This window comes from Bemisia tabaci, chromosome 1 (genome assembly GCF_918797505.1).
Source record: "Bemisia tabaci chromosome 1, PGI_BMITA_v3".
Lineage (NCBI taxonomy): Eukaryota > Metazoa > Arthropoda > Insecta > Hemiptera > Aleyrodidae > Bemisia > Bemisia tabaci.
Genome location: NC_092793.1, coordinates 66956004 through 66975768, shown reverse-complemented (window position 1 = coordinate 66975768; position 19765 = coordinate 66956004). Strand labels below are relative to the sequence as shown.

The 19765-nt window shown below is 40.9% G+C and overlaps 1 protein-coding gene across 2 annotated transcripts in view; it reads right to left on the bottom strand.

Annotated features, from left to right (window-relative positions):
- Window positions 1–19765, bottom strand: part of LOC109034616 (homeobox protein aristaless) — a 128789-nt gene that overhangs the window by 25220 nt on the left and 83804 nt on the right. For both annotated transcript variants that reach the window (XM_019047867.2, XM_072305804.1), the window contains exon 2: window positions 4003–4210. In XM_019047867.2, the coding sequence (XP_018903412.2) occupies window positions 4003–4210 (208 nt within the window). The remainder of the gene's footprint in view (window positions 1–4002; window positions 4211–19765) is intronic.

Here is a 19765-nt window from a genome sequence, read left to right as displayed (position 1 = left end):
AAGATTCGAGGAAAATAAAGTCACCAACATTTAAGGAAAAGTCGGTTTGCCCCTATAATTTTTCTCGCGGATTTGTTACTTTAACTTGCCTGAAATTAAAGTTATGAAGCTTACCACAACCGAATGGAAATGAAATGCAGAAAAAACTGATTTTGTAAGAATGAGAGAAAAAAAACAAGCGGGAAAGTTCTAATACGTTCGTGTTGAAGAATCGCTTAGCTGTTTTCTATGCAGGCACGTTTTTAAGTTCCCCGAAGAAACTGAGCACCGTTGAGATGAAAAAACTTGCTCACCAAAATGTCAACTATCAATTTTGAGAAAATCACATTACCGCATCGCCATTTGTCACAGGCAGGTTGAAACCAAAAATCGCTCCCTATTGGCTGAGCGCTTACAGTTTCTGCCTTCGGATTGGCAGTTAACACAAATGTATGCTTATTGATTTGTGTGGATATACATGAGCACTGATGGGTAACAAGCAAAATCGTTGCTTCTACCCCCACCCCCCCCCCCCAAAAAAAAAAAAACCAACAAAAAAACAAGGAAAATGAAAACCCCGCTTTCCGCGAAGCAGAGGATAATCTTGTCTTGAAACGTAAATTTTATAAAGGTCAAAACGTTGTGTCGTTATATCGATCAAAAATACAGTAAGTTCAGCAAAAAAGTATTGGAGTACCTCTATCTTACTTTCCTTTTCGCTCGTTTAAGTCTCCGAACGTGAGCCGATACGCAAGAAGCGAATTGACAATAGGCGTGGAAATGCATTTAAGCATGCGCTCGTAAAACACGCCTCAAAATGAAATTTCAATTAAAAGCCTGAAATTTTCAATCAACGAGGTGCTCAGTAGCTCTGTTCTTCTTCGCATTTTGGATTCAAGCCAGAAAAGATAGGGGTTGCCAAAACATTTCGAAGTGCCGTACTAAGTCTCCACATGTGCACCACTGCAATATATCCCATACATCACTGCTCTACGATTATGCATTATGACAGCTCCGCAAGGGAATAAACCTGAAATGACTTCATTATCGATTGAAGACAATATGAGACTTATTCTTTCAACCACGGCTGCAAAAATGTACGTTAGATTTGCCGATTTTACCGGGTTCAGAGTATACACTTTTTGAATACTTAATGAAGGATGGCAATATCGATTTTTACAGTCACGAGTTGATTTTTTTTTGCCTCAGATTGCGTGTTCAGGTTTGAAATTCGATTTTCAGCTCCGGTGAAGAGCAAATAAGGATCGGTGTAAAACCGATTAGCTGAGTTTTTTTTATGACTGGAATCTTTATGGCCTCATTTCGGTCGACCGATACACAAAGTTGAGAAATTTCGTTGCCTGCTGTGCGTAGGAGGAAAATTGTAAGCGAGCAAAAATCGAGTGCATTCCGAAGGCTAAAATCGAGGGCGTGGAGTGCTCTGCAATATATCGATTGATCTGCCATTCAGACATATGGAAAGTAATCGATAAACAGGGTGTTCGCAACAAGCATCTTAAATCGATTCTTTACCATAGCTTCGAATGGGGAGATTTTGATAATCGATCATTCACGCCTCATCACTGGCTGAAATTCTACACGTGGAGGTGGTAAAAGAGAGAGGAAACGATTCCTTCTCTCTTTGAGCATAAATAATTATTCCCAATTTTCCAAATACCTCAAGTTAACCAGCCTCACTTCTAATTAAATGAGAGACAATATCAAAACCTGGTAAAATTAATACCTAAACTTAGGATGTCCAAAAAATCAAAAGAAATAGATGCTGATAAGGAACAGGATCAGCTCCCTTCAATGGCAGGTCTGACAAATTCTGAAAGGATCTGATGAAAATAATTCATGTAACGCATAATATGAATCCATGACCCATGATTGAATGCTCATTACAATGGCATTGTCTTTGAACTAGGTCGGACATTAGTAGAGGATGCGGCGTAAGAGTGTATTCCCTGCAGATGGTACACTGAAAAGTGAATTTAGCCTCATAGTTTCACGACAATGGACCACTAGACAAGGTACGAATTTCAGCATTCTGATACATGTTTCTTTATCAAAATTGCACGTAGAACACGATACGCATAACGAAAATTACCAAAATCAACTCCTGACGAAGATATTTAATGATTTTTGATGCGTGAATTCAAACCACCCGCTCATGAAAACTCAATGTTCTACGTGATTCACATCGCGCGCTAAATGTTTATCATGACAGTCTCTGCGATGTAAAAATCCTCAACTTCAATCTTGACTATTTGGCTCAGCTATAACAAATTACTAATAGTTTGAACAACACATGGTGGAAAATGAACATTGCTCGATTGAGAAGCTTGCTGAAACCGTTGTAGTGCGCAATTTGACTAACGTAGAGCTTTGAGTTTCTTGTGAGCGGGCAGTTCAAATTCCTCGTGACCAATGTGAAATAAAAACGTTAATATCTTCGTTAGGAGTTGGTTTTAGTAATTTTCGTTGTGTAAATCGTGATCTACGTGAAATTCTGATTATGAAACATGTATCAGGTTGCTTAAATTCGTACCTTGTCTAGTGGTCCATTGAATGGCATTTACTCTGTTCAGAGTGTACCTCGTTCAAGCCAAAGTTGCGAGCACGAGAATTTCAAAGTCCGCGATTTTTTCTCGCGAGAGGGTAGATACTTTTTATGCTTGATTCAATCCACCATTTAAAACTCGTTTTTAAGGTCAATCGCTGCGTCTCAGTGTCCGTGCATGAGCAAGAATTAAGGCCTTACGGCAGCACAGCGTCGCGCCACCGCGGCCGGGCCGCCGTCGTGTCGCCACGAACGCGACTAATGGTAATGAAAGTCTCAGTGCCGAAAATGCGACAAATGATAGCCCTCTGGATCCTCATTTATTTAATTTCGGTCTCGAGAGAGTATTACAAATGACAAAAAAAAATGACACCCTGACGTCACCCTCCCAGAATGTCGGTCGCTCTGCAGGATTGCCGGATTACACGTTGCTTAGTCAGACGTCTCTTTGAAGGGAAGGAAGTAAAATCCTTTCAGGGGAAAAAATGAGTTTGTCCAACGCGCAACTGGGTGACCTATATGGGGAGAGTCCGGACATGTCGGTAATTTTATATGAACTCAAATTGTCCACAATGATTCATTAAAACAATCGTTACGACAAAGCACGCATTTGACTTTTTTTTGCATTCATTTACTCATTTTTGCGGATGCGTGCTCATATCGTCGTTCCCCTGACGTAAAGGCGTATCCCAATTTCTACTTGAATCCTGTTTTCCATATAACTCAATGCTTTCCAGGGCTTAAGTGGAAATCGAGTTACGCCCTTACGTCGGAGGAGCGACGATGTATGAACACTCTAAGCGATTTTGTTTTCTCATTGGACTCTGAGGATTAGCCTTTTCTCTTGTGTTTTTCGTATTAGAAGGTTGGCTCCCATTTTGGGCCCTAAGAGCTCCATATTTTGACATGTCAGTATTCTGCCATGCTAAGGTAGAACGCCGTATGAGCCTTCAGGCGTTACCAAGTTTCCTTCGATAAAAATCGAAATTACTGGGAAATTTGTGAATATTTTTTTTCCAAAGTATTTAGACAGTTTCGTACGCAGTTATAATCTAAAATATCTGAAAATTTCAAAGAAAAATGTGCACGAGTGTCGTAAAAAATACATATTTTATCGAGGGAAATCTGGAAACTCTCGAATGTTCATACGGCGTTCTTCCTTGGCACGGCAGTATACTCTCCCCAAGCAGGTACTCTACATACAACGGGCGACCACCATCATTCACTCCGCCTATGCACTATTCAAATACTGGCTTTAAACATATTGGATATGAATTGAGTATTCGTCTAATACTTCAAAAGGAGGTACCATAAGTTATAAGGAAATATCGTAAGAATGTTGGTTGAATACTTTGTGCTAACTGGTGACCTGGTAGGTAACACAGTAGTTTGATGAAATGAGTTAATATATCCTTTACTTTTTAACTATTCAGTAAAAGAGAAAATATTTTGTATTGTACCTGGTGAAAACGTCGGGGTAGTGAGTTCTAGAGAAAGCTTTTTCAAGCTCCTCTAACTGGAAACTGGTAAAAGTAGTCCTATAGCGACGTTGCTTCCTCTTCGGCGCGGAATTGAAGTCTTCCAACTCGGCATCACTGCAGCAGTCGTCTTCGCGACTCAAAACAACCATCCTATTACTCTCCACGTCTGGGTCACCGTGCGACAGATCTGAAAAAAAAAAAAAAAAAAAAAAAAATTCAATCGTGCAATTTTTTCATCATCACAAGAATCAACAAAATAGACTGCGCAGACTTCAGTAAGTGGCAAACGCTGTGAAAGAACCATCCGTGCTCTTAGAGAGAAATCTCCTAATAAAGCTTATTACTTTCACCATGGGAGATTACATTAATATACCTGTCAATTAAATTAATAGTCCTAATTTTTAAAGATATATTTTCGCTTTCCTATTTCCGATATTGCTCAACATTGGGAAATATAAATATTGAATTCAAAATGAATCATTTCGGCGCGTGACCCAGCCGACGTAACGTATGCCCTACTAATACTCACCCCCTAACCACCCTGTTTTCTCAGTGTCTTCTTGATTTTTCGAAAATTGGAGGGGGGTTACCCCAGCGTCACGTAATCCAAAAGGGGGATGCAGGGCTGCGTTACAGGTGCGTTAAAAAAGGGGGGGGGGTAAATCGGAAAAAGTGCGTTACGTAATACTTGAGGGGTCCCTAAAAAAAGAATGATTATTTCTAAACAGGGATTAAATCGCAGGGGGCTTTTCTGCAGAATTTTTGCACCAGCAAGATGATAAAATCAAATAATTATATTTCTTACTTTAAAGGTCCAATTATCACCCCATGTTGATAAAAACAAATCTCATCCATTCCAGTAGCTGAAGTCTCTTTTTCGTTTGCGTCATAGACCCTGGGTCCTTGACCCTCAAAACGTTAAGGGATCTTCCCCGAACAGAAGCTTTAATTCACGCAAGTACGTCAAACAATAGGCACGGGCCCTACCGGTAATTCAATAAACACTTTCGCCAGGATGGCCGGGTGCGAGGAAGCAAGGGTCAAGCAAACAACAGCCAAAGAAAGGTTGAGACGATTAATATAACAATAATAAAAGGAGATAATTGCCTGACGCCAGAGATATGAGAGCCATTAATTTAATGCTATGATGCGGGGGAGCTTAGGTATGAGTCCTAGTTGCAGCCTTTTCCATTCGCGCTTCATTGCCAGATTTTGTCGTGAGCTTCATTTCTTTTCTGTCCATTGCGAAGGAAATTAGAGGATTTTTATGCAATAATTGTAAACGTTGTGCTTATGAGAGGCCGCGATGCAGCGTGGAGTGGGACCAAGGATGGGGTTGATTCTTCCACCCTCTGATGCAAAAATAAGTGGCAATACGAGTGTGTTTCATGTACCTTACAGCACACACGCACTCCCTGAGGCTGCGCTGATTCACGCGACAGAGGACAGCTCCGAAGTGAAATGTCCAAGAGTAGCCCCACAAATTGTGTCGCCACACAATAGAATTTTTTTACCATTCATTTTTTTAAAATAAATAAATTCTAGTGAGTGAAAGATTCAATAATTGAGGCAACTCTTTGTTCGGTAGCCTCTAATAATTTAAAGAGGTATAGTCTCGCGGTTAACACTCTTACTTTTCTTACCTTTCGTTCAAGTCTCCGACTCTCGCAGCGTTGATAGAGAGGGTTATTTCCCGTCGGTGAAAGTTTTGGGAGTGTATAAACATGAATATGAATATATAGACGTATTTATGCTAAAATGAACTATGTGCATAGGGATTGCGTGTGACATAGTTCCTTTTAGCGTAAATACGTTCATATGAAAGTTATTGTGTCAAACCGATACTCGTGGGCTAAAATCGAGCATAACGTCCCTATCAACTTTATTTACGTTTTCATTTTGAAATCCTGTGCAGGATTTTATGGATAAAATAAAATAAAATAAGAAAAATGTCTACCAAGAGTAGTTCCACCGTTTGGAAAATTTTGAAGCTGTCACTTTACACTGACGGAGAAAGTTAAATTGATAACGTTCCTGTTCCCCTTTTCCCCATTTTTGAAATTTGTTTAAAAAAATATTTAAATCTCTTTTTACCTTTGAAAAGATTACAAATATAGGCTATTTTAAAACAAAGAAGTGAAATATGCTTATTTTTTTAATTTTTGGGACCTAATATAAGAAAGACATTTTATCAAAATTTCACAGAGGGTTCTCTAGAATTGAAAATTCTCGAGTTTTCGAATAATTTCTTAAAAATGTTTTCCGTCAAGATTAAAATGAAACGGTTTCAGGACAAACTTGCTTTACGATGTACAACAAAGAATGAAACGATAGAATGAAACGACGAAACAGCTCCTACTTCGAGAAGCTTTTCATAGTATCAATGAGCTGCTTCTAAAAGAATACACTTCATGCTAATTTGTTATTATTGTAATATTTTCATTTGTTATTGACCTGTATAATGACTGTAAATGCAGTTTCTATGTCCGAGAATTTTAAAATAAAATAAAATAAGAATGAGCCCTTGAAAGTTGGGATGATGACATTACGGAAAACAAGTGAGTGAAAAGTATGCGAGGATTATAAAAATATGAAAAATGATTGAATGAGTGAGCGCGGCAACGCGGGTGGACCGAGAGTGGCCAGTTGAGGCGCGTGAATGCTTACAGTGAAATGCTTTTAAATGCTGCGCGGGCAACCCGGGGCCGGAGGGGCCCAGGACCCAGGGCGCATTAGAGTGTCTCCAACTATTAATGGGCCTTTATCACCAGACGGGGCCCAGACGCCAGGCGTTCTCTCCGTCAAATCTCAGCAACGCCCATCAAATTCTCCGCCCGTCAAAAGCGTGGACACCGGCTCGACGCACTCTCCGCGTCACAATTATTAATCGCTTCGGCAGCCAAATCACGGATTGCATCAGAGACAGTTTTAGGCCGTACCCATTGGAAAAAACCAACAGACTCAAATATTTTCCAGGGTGACTGATTGTTCAAGCCTGGATACACGCTCAAATTTCCGTCAATACCCGATCAAAATGATGACAAAAATGGCGGTCAAATTTTTGAAGGCCGCAAAAATTTGATGGTAGATAGTGCGTACCAGTCACTATTAGATCGGAAATTGACGGAAATTTGAGCGTTTATCCAGGCCTTTAGAGGCATATCACGCATTTTGGAGGGATGAAGCTCTTACTCAATTGAATCAGTGAGAACGAAAACACACCAACTCGGTAACTTATTAATGCTCAATTTTCATCAAAGATAGTTAGTTTTCATAAAGGTCATTGAAGTCAACGCATCTGTTTCAACTTGGACCTTTAAAGTGCCCTTCAGTACTTGTCTTTCGGCACCAAAAATATTTTTCTTGTACTAACTGCTTCAACTATAATAACTATAATACTTCAACTATTATACTGTGCAGTTTTTCGTGTGTTTTGATTATTTTCATTTTTTCGAGTTGGTGTGTTTTCGTTCTCACTGATTCAATTATGAGATCTGCGCACCGCCACTGAATCGATCTGACGTAGGATTTTGCACTGTTAGAAATTTTGAGCACGTGTGTTTCAGCCGTGTGTTTATTTCGGTTATTCGATCGAAAGAAATGTTGTGCCCTCGTTTTCCGTGGATGATTAAACAGAGTACAACCGTTGCAATCCAATAACGCACCCGTGTATTACCTGAGGAATGTCTTCGGGGTTGGTGAGGGGCTGGAATGCCATGATGTATTTCATTTACCCACACGCAAAAATTGTTCCTTCGTTGTGCTGTTCCTAGTGTTCCTCCGGACGAATAATCGAAGTAAACCTACCGCTGTGTGCAAATATTTTTAACAGTGCAAGCGATACTTTTTTGCTACTAAAGTTAGGTCGTTGTTTTCCGTGGTGATTGGGGCCATAGACACCGCGGTTGATCGAGGGAAATTGGAAATAGGACGCGAAAACCAACCCAAAAGACTGTTTTTTCAAAGAACTGCAAAATCTCAATATCCTAGGTACACTTTTAAAATGACGCTGATTGTGAGAGTGTCTGTATGAAATAAAATAATATTTGCTTGTCCCGATGTTGGTAAAGCACGCGAGAGAAAAGATATAACTTGATGCGATAGGAAGATTCCTGAATTTGCCATTATCTGCCAAATTTCCTCTTCAATCAAGAATACAATTTATTGATTCACATAGGTGTCTGCTTTATGTGAACATTGTTTCTTCTCTTAATGTAAGATTCTTTTTTCCGGCAAAAATTCGTCTTGGCGGCAAATTCTCGTATTGCTGCCTACTTCCATCAATGCACTTTTTTCCGATGCAGGCAAATTTCGGGGGAGGCGAAGAAACTCCTGCGAAATTTCAAGACACCTGTAGTGGCGAGGCGTGAATTATCAACTATCGATGTTTCCCCATTTAAAACTATGGCAAAGAATCGATTATTAAGGTGTTCGTTGCGAACACCCTGCCTATCGATCATTTTCCATCGGTTTAAATGGCAGATCAATCGATAAATCGCAAAGCACGCCACACCACTGTGGACTCCTGGCGTAACGACACTAATGATATACCCTATTTTCCTCATTACTCACTTTTACTTTTACCTCATATTACCCAACTCGGGAAAATTCTTATTTCTACCAGGAAAAATTATATTTTTACAAGAGAAAGTAAGCAAAGGCTAGGAGTCTCGCCAGTCACGCAATTTTTCGATAATCATTCACGGATTGATGTCAAAACAGAGCACTTTTAAGAATCTTATAATTTTTCGTCGCTCTCGCTTTTCCGACATTATGAGTAGGAGCACAAATGTCCGGTATCGATGAGAAAGGCGCCGACGCCGGGTGATTCTGCGAAGCGGGCTGGGGGGTGGGGGGAACACGCGTTAATTAATTGAAAGCGTCGTGATAATTTCGCGAATGATTACACGCGTTACTCGATCCGCCGCGACCGCGCGCCGTCGCTGTCTCCGTCCATTACTCGACCGTGTTGCCGTTTCGGCTCTCGAATTCCGGAGAAAAACCTCTAAAACCCAATCATGAAGACCCTCACATCAAAAAATACGTACTCGTACACGGAGAAAAAAAACTTCGTGCATGGGACCCGAAGTTGAGGGTCACATAGATCTCTGAAAACTTAAGGTCCAACTGCCGAAGTTCGGGTCAGACTTCTAAAGCACTTCGGTATATACCGAAGGGTTCATGTCACACATCTGAAGTACTCCGGTACATACCGAGAGCTTCAGATGTCTGACCCAAACTTCGGCAGTTGGACCTCAAGTTTTCGAATGCGTTATCTGAAAACTTCAGAGATCCATATGACCTCAACTTCGGGTCCCATGCACGAAGTTTTTTTCTCCGTGAGGGCGCAAAAATGTCTAGCATTTCTTATAGTTTTTAAATTTTTTGGAAATTCTCCATATTTGCTCCTCCTCCACTTCGTTTTCTTCATCGTTTTTTTCATTTTCCTCTCCTTTTTCCCGAGAATACAGGAAGCTCGTAGCCTTCCCATTTTAAAAAACCCCTTTTTCCTCAGAAACCAAAATATGACTTTTTTTATGGCTCTGTACGTATAAATGTCCGCAATTTTGCGAAAAACACGTGATTTTTACCGCGATATTACGAAATACACGCGATTATTGCAGCAGCTTTGCAAAAAAAAACCGCGATTTCCCATTTTAAAACACCGATTTAGCGACCTTCCCATTTTCACACGCGACTGCGACCCGCCCGGTCGCGTGGTCGAGAGGCTTTTACACCCCTGCTTCTGCCTGCTTCTTTTGAGTTGATTTCGAAGTGCTGTTCACGCTGTGATTTTCTGATGATCAAATGACGATTCCAAAAGATGAAGATGATGAGGACATGATGCGTAAGTTAGTAGAAGAGTACCGGAGGTGGAGTTTGGAAGTCATGCACATCTAAATCCGAAAAACTGACATCAGCACATTGTGGAGTTGGAGGATGCGGGCAGCAGACCAGTGGCTGTGCGTCAGGTCATGGAAGTTGATAATGACATTGTATTCAACGTCATGGCCAAAAAGCTAGTGTGGTGTGCATGTTAACATGGATGACAGAAGAAAGGCTGCCAAAAAGATGCTTGGTTGGGTCCCTCCTGGGAGGAGATGAGGGGGATGCGCAGTAAGAGAATGACGACAGGGGGTTTTGCAAGAAAAGAGGGAGTGCCAATTCCCCGAAAGACTATGGGAGGATAGGGAACTTCGGCGGCTAGGTGTGGTTGAGCGCCAGAGAGCGCTGTAAAAACGGCTCTTGTGTATCTTTGATTGATAGAAAATCTTGGATTCTTAGTTCGAATAGAGTTGGGTTAAATTTTAAAGATCCCCTAAATCTCGCGCCAGAAATGCTCCCAACTGGCAAAGCAAAGGTACGGTAGTACGGATATCGCCATTTTGTTAGAAGGAGCGCTATTCTCGTCAGCCCGTTTTTAATGCACCGCTGATCGCTCACTTAATTTGAGACGTTCCTGTTTTGCCGAATTGTGTATGAATTCTCTGATTTACCGATGTGAAACAGACAAATTTCACATTCGCACTGGCAAAACCGCTACGGGATCGATTTATGCAAGCTCTTAACTGGCTGATGCTCGTTTGACTAAAAGTTCCGGCGAGGTGTGAAGCACGCTCTCCGTTGGTTGGCACCAGCGCCACTTCTACAACAACCACGCCGCCAGGTTCACCAATAAACTCACATCATCTTCAATCCTCAACCCTCATACCCTATCTTACTTTACTGTTAGTGCTTATTGTTAGAAATGACTCTTCGATTAAAAAAAAAATATGCCCATTTTATCTTGCTGCGATCGACTGTAGTTTCATCAGAAAAATCTACGCTAATTTGGTAAGACTTATTGTTAGCACGTTGCGGACATGGGCTCGGAAATTATGGCTCTCTCAGTCAAAAGGGCCCGTTTTTGACAGGTGTAGACCAATCCTTACTTTTACTTTCACAATTTAAACTATAAGCTCCTTTTCCATTATTTTGGAATGTCGACGTAAAACTCGAAATTTTGGCTCCTGATCCCAAAATGCATCCCTTCGGCAGCCGGGTGAGAAGGTGGAGACGTGAACATTCAAATTTCTTATATATATTGCGACGTCACGTTTCAACGTTGACGTTTTTATCGCTAGAGTGACTTCACTGGGAAAAAAAACACATTGAATCTAGAGTCCAAACTCTTAGAAACATCGACAAGAAAAAATACTCTTGATTCAATCAGATTTAAGCTAAATCTAGAACCAAGCCTCTTAATTTGAGCGGATTTCCTTTTGATTTAAGCTTAAATCTGATTGAATCAAGAGTCCGTTTTCTTGTCAATGTTTTCAAGAGTCTGGACTCTAGATCCAATGTGTTTTTTTTTCCAGTGTTTCTTTTTCAGCTGATGAGCTATCGGTTGGACTGGTGTCAGCAGGCGTCTTGTGAAAACAACTCTGACAATGAGAATCCTGCCTCTCGTGTCTCACAGTTCGGGAGCAAATGTCATAAAGCAATAATGCAGTTCGTTCTTACTTATCATAATTCCTTCGGCTGGGATGTGTGAGTGCAATGAGTGAGAGCGTTGGCAGCGGACCCCGACACACTCACCTCGGATGAAGGCTGGAGTTGCAAAATTAATTAGGCGGAGGGAGACCTCTCGACCGGGATGCGCCATGCCGGGGCAAAAGTCGCAGTCAACGGACAATCAAGTCGTGATTAGAACACACGTTCGCAGCCGTCCTCACCGATTCATCTCCTCGCTCCTTGACGCAATCTAGCCCAGACGCCAGACGTCACGGACCACACGAGATGATTGAAGGGAGGAAAAAACAGGAAGAAGAACAGGTTTGCTTCAATGCAGGTCCGAGCTATTTATTTTTGCCTTATAGAATATATTCGAACGTTAAGTAATCAGTTATTATTAAATGTTTTTCGTGGTGATGTAGCGTTATCTAACGTAACCTGACGTAACCAAATCGAACCTAACCTGCCCAAACTAATCCAACCTCATCAAATCTAACAACCTAACATTGATTGACATCTAGTGACGTCAGCGAGCACTCCATCTATGATGAAATCAATGGCCACACCGTTTTATTTACGAAACTGTCTCAAAAGCAAAGTAAGACACTGAAAAAACTGCGGGCGTAGAGGCCGTAGTTACGGACTATATAGCAGTACCGTCGATTGCGGGCTCAGAGTTCTGGACCCGTAACTCCGACTGCGACTGCTCCAGGTGTAAAGGCCGGAATAACGGCCTTTGTGAGGGCACGGGGCACGTTGCATCCGTAAATTTTGGCCTCTCAGCCTGCAACGGACGGTAGTGCTACCTAGCCCGTAAGCGCGGCTTCCACACCCAAAGTTTTTACTCTCTCGCTCCCCTAGGGTAGAGGAAGTATTGTCATCCTGCAAGGGGGGGGGGAGTTGAAATTTCATCATTTATAGACGTTTTTAGGCCCCAGGAGTCAAAATAACTATACTTGAAAAAATGTGTGTCCGTCCGTCAGGCGTCCCCCAAATCTGTCGACAGCGGTATCTCAGAATCTATCTGTTCGATTTCATTCAAAATTTGCAAGAGAACACCATCGCCGACATCGGTTGGTCCAGTGGTTAGCGCAACTGATCACAGACCTAGATGTCCCGGGTTCGAATCCCGGCCTCGGTGGCAAGATTTGATGGTCTCAGATCTTGTCACCGTGGAGTGGCATGGATGTGCTCTTCGTTTCTTCGTTTCTTCCTTCGTTTCTTCTTTTGTACTTCCGTTTCTACTGTTGTTGTAATCTTCCCATCATTTAGCGGTGGCTGTTTGTCTACACGACTAAGGCCAATGAACTATACCTAGAGTGCGCAAGCTCTCAAAAAAAAAAAGAAAAAGAAAAAAAGAGAACACCATATATATGGTCCCCTTATGCACGTCAAACGATTTTGGGGTACGCTAAAATTTGGGGGGGGGGCTAGGGTCCGAGGTCGATTTTTAGCAAAATCACACGGAAAGCTCATTTTTTTCTTTTCTTTTTTTTCTTTTCTTTTTTCTTTTCGGTTTTTCCGCTAAACTCTCTGGTTCTCGTTAGAATAAAATTCGCTAACTTTGTAGAAGGAATTATTTCCAGCAATAACCTATTTTTTGGGATTCAAACTTGGATTGTGATTCGGCACTTTTGTAAGTTGACTTCAAATCGAAATGGATGTAAAAAATGTATACTTGGAAATCATTTATGCACTGAGCTACTAAACTTCTCAGGTCACGGCCAAGTATATCGACAAAATATGAAAGCATCCGACCCGGCTCTCGTGTAGACTGGAAAATGTCAGAAGCTTTCTTTTATCTATGAAAAGCGAAACACAAGAAAGTGTCCGAGTGTGGCGGCACCACAAACATGTCACACCCGATTGCCAAACTAACCGGCAAAACACCGTATCCCGCCTCTAGTTCCGGGTAATGGGAATGCTCTTACATAATTTCGCGAAACCTGACATTGCGATTGGATGGCAGGCGAATTATTTGCAGAAATTTATTGCTCACTCCGGTGCAGCGCTCATATTGACTCGATGCAATTGTCCGTGCGTTAAGTCTTCCCTCGGCTCCACTCGTAGCTGGGACTGATAAGACCGCTTAAAAAGCATCGTTGCTCATTCTCAAGTAATATCCGCATTTTCCCTCCTTCAAGCAAGAGAGAGGAGGATACTTCTTTACACAGTTGCATAGAAGTGACGCCAAGCGGTGAGGGTATTATCCTTAATGCGCTAATGTAATTATAATTTCGGCCGCTGCGGCACGCCGCGCCGCGCTGCGTCGGGGAACGTATCATCTTCAAGTCGCAAGCAGCCACTCCAGAGAGTATGGCTCTGGGCCTCTCGCCAGGCACGTAGCTAGAGGGGGGCTCGGGGGGCTCAAGCCCCCTCCGAAAGCAAACAAAGGAGGGGAAAAAATGAAGAAAAAGGGAGACAGAAAATTTAAAAAAAGCAAGAAAAGAGGAAGTTTGAACTTTCAAAATGAGTCGAAATAGATTATAGATTTCAAAAAATTTTCAGATGTCTGGTTATTCTTGCCCTGAAGTATCACTGTGAAAAGTCAAGTACTCGTGATATAATTTTACCATCCTGCTGATACAATTTGCCATACTTTTTACTGTTTACGAGATTTAAACCTAATTCAGACCTTGTCTAGTAGCTCATTGTGACAGTGATCGTGTGAGAGAGAGGTTTTCATTGAATCTACTGCTAAAAAAAGGGGGAAATTTGAGACATGGGAGAACATGAACAATACATGGGAGGGGAAGAAGTAAAAAAATCATGGACGAGGCTTGCACTGGATCACCAAAACAGTGGTAAGTAGCCCAACTCACTACATCGTAAAGATATTTTTTATACCAGAGAATGGGAAATATAGATGTTTCGGAAAATTTTCAGCACGCTGACGGTGAGTGGTACATTGATTAGCATCACACATGTGTATGCAACACGGAGGGGATTTTCGTGAATAGGCTGGAGTTCATTGTTCTAAAACTGAGAGACGTCCTCAGTGAATCTGTTTTTTCCCCTCCGAAAGGCGCAAAAAATCAATGAGCCTATGGGTTATGATGGTTTTCCTGAACTATTCTGAATAGACTTAGCGCGGCAACTTGGAGGTCTTAAAATGAAAAGTTGATCCGTTAACTTTAAAGCTTCGGAAGTTTAATGGATTCAGCTTTTTTTATAACCGTTGGCTTATGAGCCGGGGGTTTTTTTTTGACACTAGATGAGTGCGTCAGATATTCTCAGGGCCGAATGAAATTATATGATTAGGTGCACAGAAATAATTAGAAAACATTAAACCATAGCAAATGTGTGATTCTCAATTTTAGCGCATGCTCCATCGTGTCTTCGGTCGCGCGATGCAAGTGGAAAATGAATTAGTTTTTCCCTTCAATGAGATATTTGTACGTTTTTCTCTGCGTTACATTACGAACATGTGTCTCTTCTGCTTCTCTCTGGTGACTCTCATTTTTCTTATAGGTACCTTGTTTGATGTTTTATTTTTTTCCCTTTTTTTCTTAGCTCCGGAAATGGGCATTGGGCCCTACTACGTTTCTGCGTTACAACTCATTTAATACAGACGGATGGACTGAGACAACATTTCAAGCCGAGTGGCTTGATCATATGATACAGTAATTTTTTCATCGTTGCCACATTGACATCATCAAATGCCGGATAAACGTAGCCCATTTTCTCCGTGATTATTCCTTGACATTGTATTAAATTTATTTGCTATACAGAAATCATTGAATCTTATTGAACACATGAGACCATACTTCTACGCTGAAGTAGGATTTTCCCTTATTTGCTCTAATGACAGAGAGATTTTGTTAAAACGTAATATTTTCTATCCTTTTATACCCTTTTGCTCTTATTGAAAATCTTTTAAGTATTTTGCAACTGCGTGAGTTGCAACTTGTGTCATCTTAAGTCTGAGACGGAAAATATCTACTATACTGTGGCCATTATCAATGAATTTGATTTGTCTAAACTCCTCTTGCAAATTTGTGGATGAATCCTGACGTGTTCAAGAATGAGGAATTAATTTTTGTGTGCTAATAAAGAATCCAAAATTTTTCCGTTGAGTGACGAATAAGAGTACATAGCTGCTTGTGGGGGAACTTAAGGAAATATATATTTTTTATTACAAAAATAATTAATTAATATAATCTATCTATCTAATATATCTAAAGATGACGATGTGATCATCAGCAAATAAGCAAAGGAGGCTTCAAACTTTTCAGGATTGGAGCACTTGCTGGACATTGACGCTGTGCAAGCAACGTACACTTATATGTACACACTTAAATGTAATGTGTGTACTTAAATGTAGCTAACGTTCCTATAGAACAAATAGTTAGTTAGTTAGTTAATTTATATAAAGAAATTCAGCATCTTAGGCTATTAACGTCTTTCACTAAACAAGGGCCTTCAAGAGTGCACCGAATGATTAACCCAACAAAACAAATAAGTATAGCTGTATAGATCATGTGGTATATACTCTCGAGAAATGAAGGTAAAGCGTATGCATGAACGTACATGTAATCTTTCCAGGTTTTTTCCTCTTGCATTTAGCATCCTTTTTTTATTCGTTAGAACGCGCAACTGCATGGCATTTGCATTCACTTCTTCGGCGGGAGGTGCGATTACACACAATACAGGACAAATTGGAGTAAGTAAGTGGAGTAAGTAGATAATTCTCGCATCGAAACTCTACACTGGAAAAAAACACATTGAATCTAGAGTCCAGGCTCTTAAAAACATCGACAAGAAAAAATACTCTTGATTCAATCGGATTTTTGCTTAAATCAAGAAGCAAGCCTCTTAATTTGAGCGGATTTCCTTTTGATTGAAGCAAAAATCTGATTGAATCAAGAGTATTTTTTCTTGTCAATGTTTTTAAGAGTCTGGACCCTAGATCCAATGTGTTTATTTCCAGTGTGAGGAAGACATTGTTGAAACTGACAAGAGAAACATATCCTATGAATTGGGAAAACTTGATGAATGCACACCGTACCGTTGAATGTTAGGTCCTCGACCGTGCATGGATATTCACTGGCTGGGAGCCATAGGTGATTATTTCAAACACTTTGGCTGGACACGCGGGCGCGGTTCCGGTGCTGAGCAATAGCTTTCAAGTGCACTTGGTATTGTCTCTGGACAATTGCCTCTTTTTACTCCTCTAAGTACTTCCGTTCAAGTTGGCAGCAGTGGGTTAATAGATTGGCAGCCCCTTTTTAATGTAATTAGTACAGGAGCTACGTTTGCGCCTTGTCCTAACTACGCGACTGATGGCACAATCCGCGGAACTGAATTATCCACCGCGCCACGTTGTCGGCATGTTGAAAACTTCGCCATCTGGCTTGCGAAATTTTTGAATTAACTACACTGTTTAAAAGGTCGGGGTCTGGGTCTATTCACTCAGAGTGGGGCACCAAATGCACCCGAGTACAAGTGAATTATACTCTTCTCTGAGCGTTGACAAGCACCAAACGCCTTTTAGTTATGAAATTTTGATGGAAAGGCGTTTCATTCAAGATCAGAGTTCGGTAGGTATTTCAGGGAAATGAATCCACTCAAAATGAAATGGGCTCTCTCGAATGTGATAATTTTGACTACATACTGGCTATTTTACTCGGGTAATGATGGAATTATGGAGAATCCTACTTGTCCTCCAAGAACCAGCCTTTCTGGCCATTAAATGGTCCTTTGCATTCTCCTTTTACCATAAATTCCCAATTTCTAAAAATGGAATTGAAATGTTATGGTTTAAGGCTTTGTAGGCAATTTATCTTTGGAATGAGTAGTTTTCGACTCAGAAAGACATAATTTAGCTGAGCAATGCTGATTGTTGAAAGCACAAGGGGTGGGGTTAAAGTGCCAGATTTGGAAGAAAATATCCGTTTTCCTTCTTCGTATTGTCCGCTTTTATACTTCATTTTGAGTTCAATTTAATAAATTTTTGTGATAATCTGATATGTTTTTAAAATTTAAAGTTACAGTCTCACTTTCTTCCGTTTTTAGGTTTGACGGGACGTAATTTGTGCTTGTGTAAGTATTCTACATGGAGTAACATACTTTGTGAGGTTCATAATTTCCGTCTCTTCTCTTTGATTTTTTCCGATAAAATGCCCGACTTTTCCCTTTCGATGAAAGCTAGCAAAGTGGCAACGCTTCGACTCTTGACCGATAGAACCCGTGCCCATTCTCTTACAACGCCAACTACAAGCTCATGTCCGCTCGGAACAAGAGCAGGGCTCGTAGCAGCCGCTGTTACGTTACAAACTTACAAGCTATCATCGGAATCCCCCTTTCCCCTCGTCTGAAGCCTCTTTTCACTCGCTTAATCTCCACTGGGAAATGATCTCGTTTCGCGGGTGTCCCGCCTCCGCCCGGTAGTGCTCCTCTAATTTTCACTTGCGTGCAATTCCTCCGCTTTTCCTCGCTCGCGTCACCCGAGCGATAACTAGGCTATCGTATCCATGTCCAGAGTAAGTCACAATGTACGTCACAACGTCTAATATCCCTACTTTTCAGAAGAGCCGAAATCCCTTTTCTCCTTTCAATTATATGGAATTTAGGATCCATCGTTTTTTGCGCTTATTTTCCTACTTTGGCGTTTAAAGTCACCGTTGGAAATGAATGGATTTATGATTGTTACGACGAACGATCCAGTTTCCATGGCGTAACGTTCCAGGCAGCCATTGATACTATAGGTTTGAGTTCACTTTAGGAAAACGGGAAGTCAATTTAATCGCATCACTTTCTAAAAAAGTAGCAAAACTAAAAGGATAAGATGATGAGGTTCTTGGAACTCGGATCTGTACGTAGAATTTTTGGCAGTCTCAGGTTGAGACTGATTTTTCTCGTTTTTAATGCGTTCTTCATCCTCATTCGTCCTAATCATGGTCGAAAATAACGGAGGCGTGGCGCCCCCCCCCCCCCCCACAATTCTTCTCGGCCCCTTCCAAAAAATGTCAAGGACCCAAACTACTAGTTAGTTTTGAGGTATAAGGCACAGGGAATATCATACATATGAGCTTAATCCTAATATAATCGATCAAAGATGTCAGATGATAAAATATTGTATAAATTTTTTTATCCTAATTAAATAAAATGACTTTAAAGCATATTGAAAAATCATATACGTAACCAGAATTTATATCCTAAAACGTTTCAAAGTCGTTTCTGAAATATTTTAGTTTTCATCCGTTTTAGACAAACACCCGTGAAACATTTTCCATTTTACTGTTTTAAGAGAAACTAACAACATTTTTAAGGAGTCATGGCACTGTTAGAATTTTAATTCACGATATATTACCTCGCTTAAAACTATATTTTTTTTTTACTCTAATTCCATAATAGTTTCCCTTGAATCCTAAACTCAGGATCGGAAGACATCACAGGTGATTCCTGAGAGACCGTAATTGCATTAGCGAAAAATTAACCTCCAACTTTAAAGGGCGTTAATCGCCATGGGCACCCTATATTTATCGAGTGATCCCCGATGATCCGCATATGGTTGAGGGAGGGGGAGGGGAGTCCAAGGGGTATGCGTTTAATGCGTTGTAGTGATGAAATTGATGAGGCTTGTTACTGGAGGAAACGGTCTAATTGGCGATGTGTAACGTGCGATCTACGGTGCTGCGGTGTCAAATTTAACCGGATATTAAAACATATTTGGGTAGGGGGAGGCTGATTGAACGTTTCACAAGAAGGAAGCGTGCAAACGAAGTGGAGCAGATACCTCCGCACTTAAACGATTTGCAAGCTTACATTAATAATGACTTCTCACCCCAAATTGCCGCCATCTCAGTGTTGCTTGTTCATGTTCACACTAGAAAAAAAAGTTACGGGCTATATGTATAGTATAGGCGGACGGTCCCCTCTAGTCTCAAAGGCCGAGAATTCCGGGTGTTGGGGCTGTGGCTTCAATTGCTTTGGGTGCTACGCCCGGAACTCTCGGCCTCTGTGCCCGAAACGCGGACGGTATGTTTATACAGCGGCAAGTATGGCTCCCACGGCCGGAGTTTTTTTTTTTTTCTGTGCAAGTTTAGAAATGATGTCTTTCCATTTCAAGAAGTTTCAAGACTTACAGGACTTTAATTTTATTTTTATTATTATTCAAATGATCTCATCGGAAACGAAAGGAAGGAAGAAAACGCAATCAGCAGGATTCATTAATAATAATATGTTAATAACCGTGTAAATGTTTCACCCTTATTTTATAACAAAGAAAACATAATGACGTTCATCT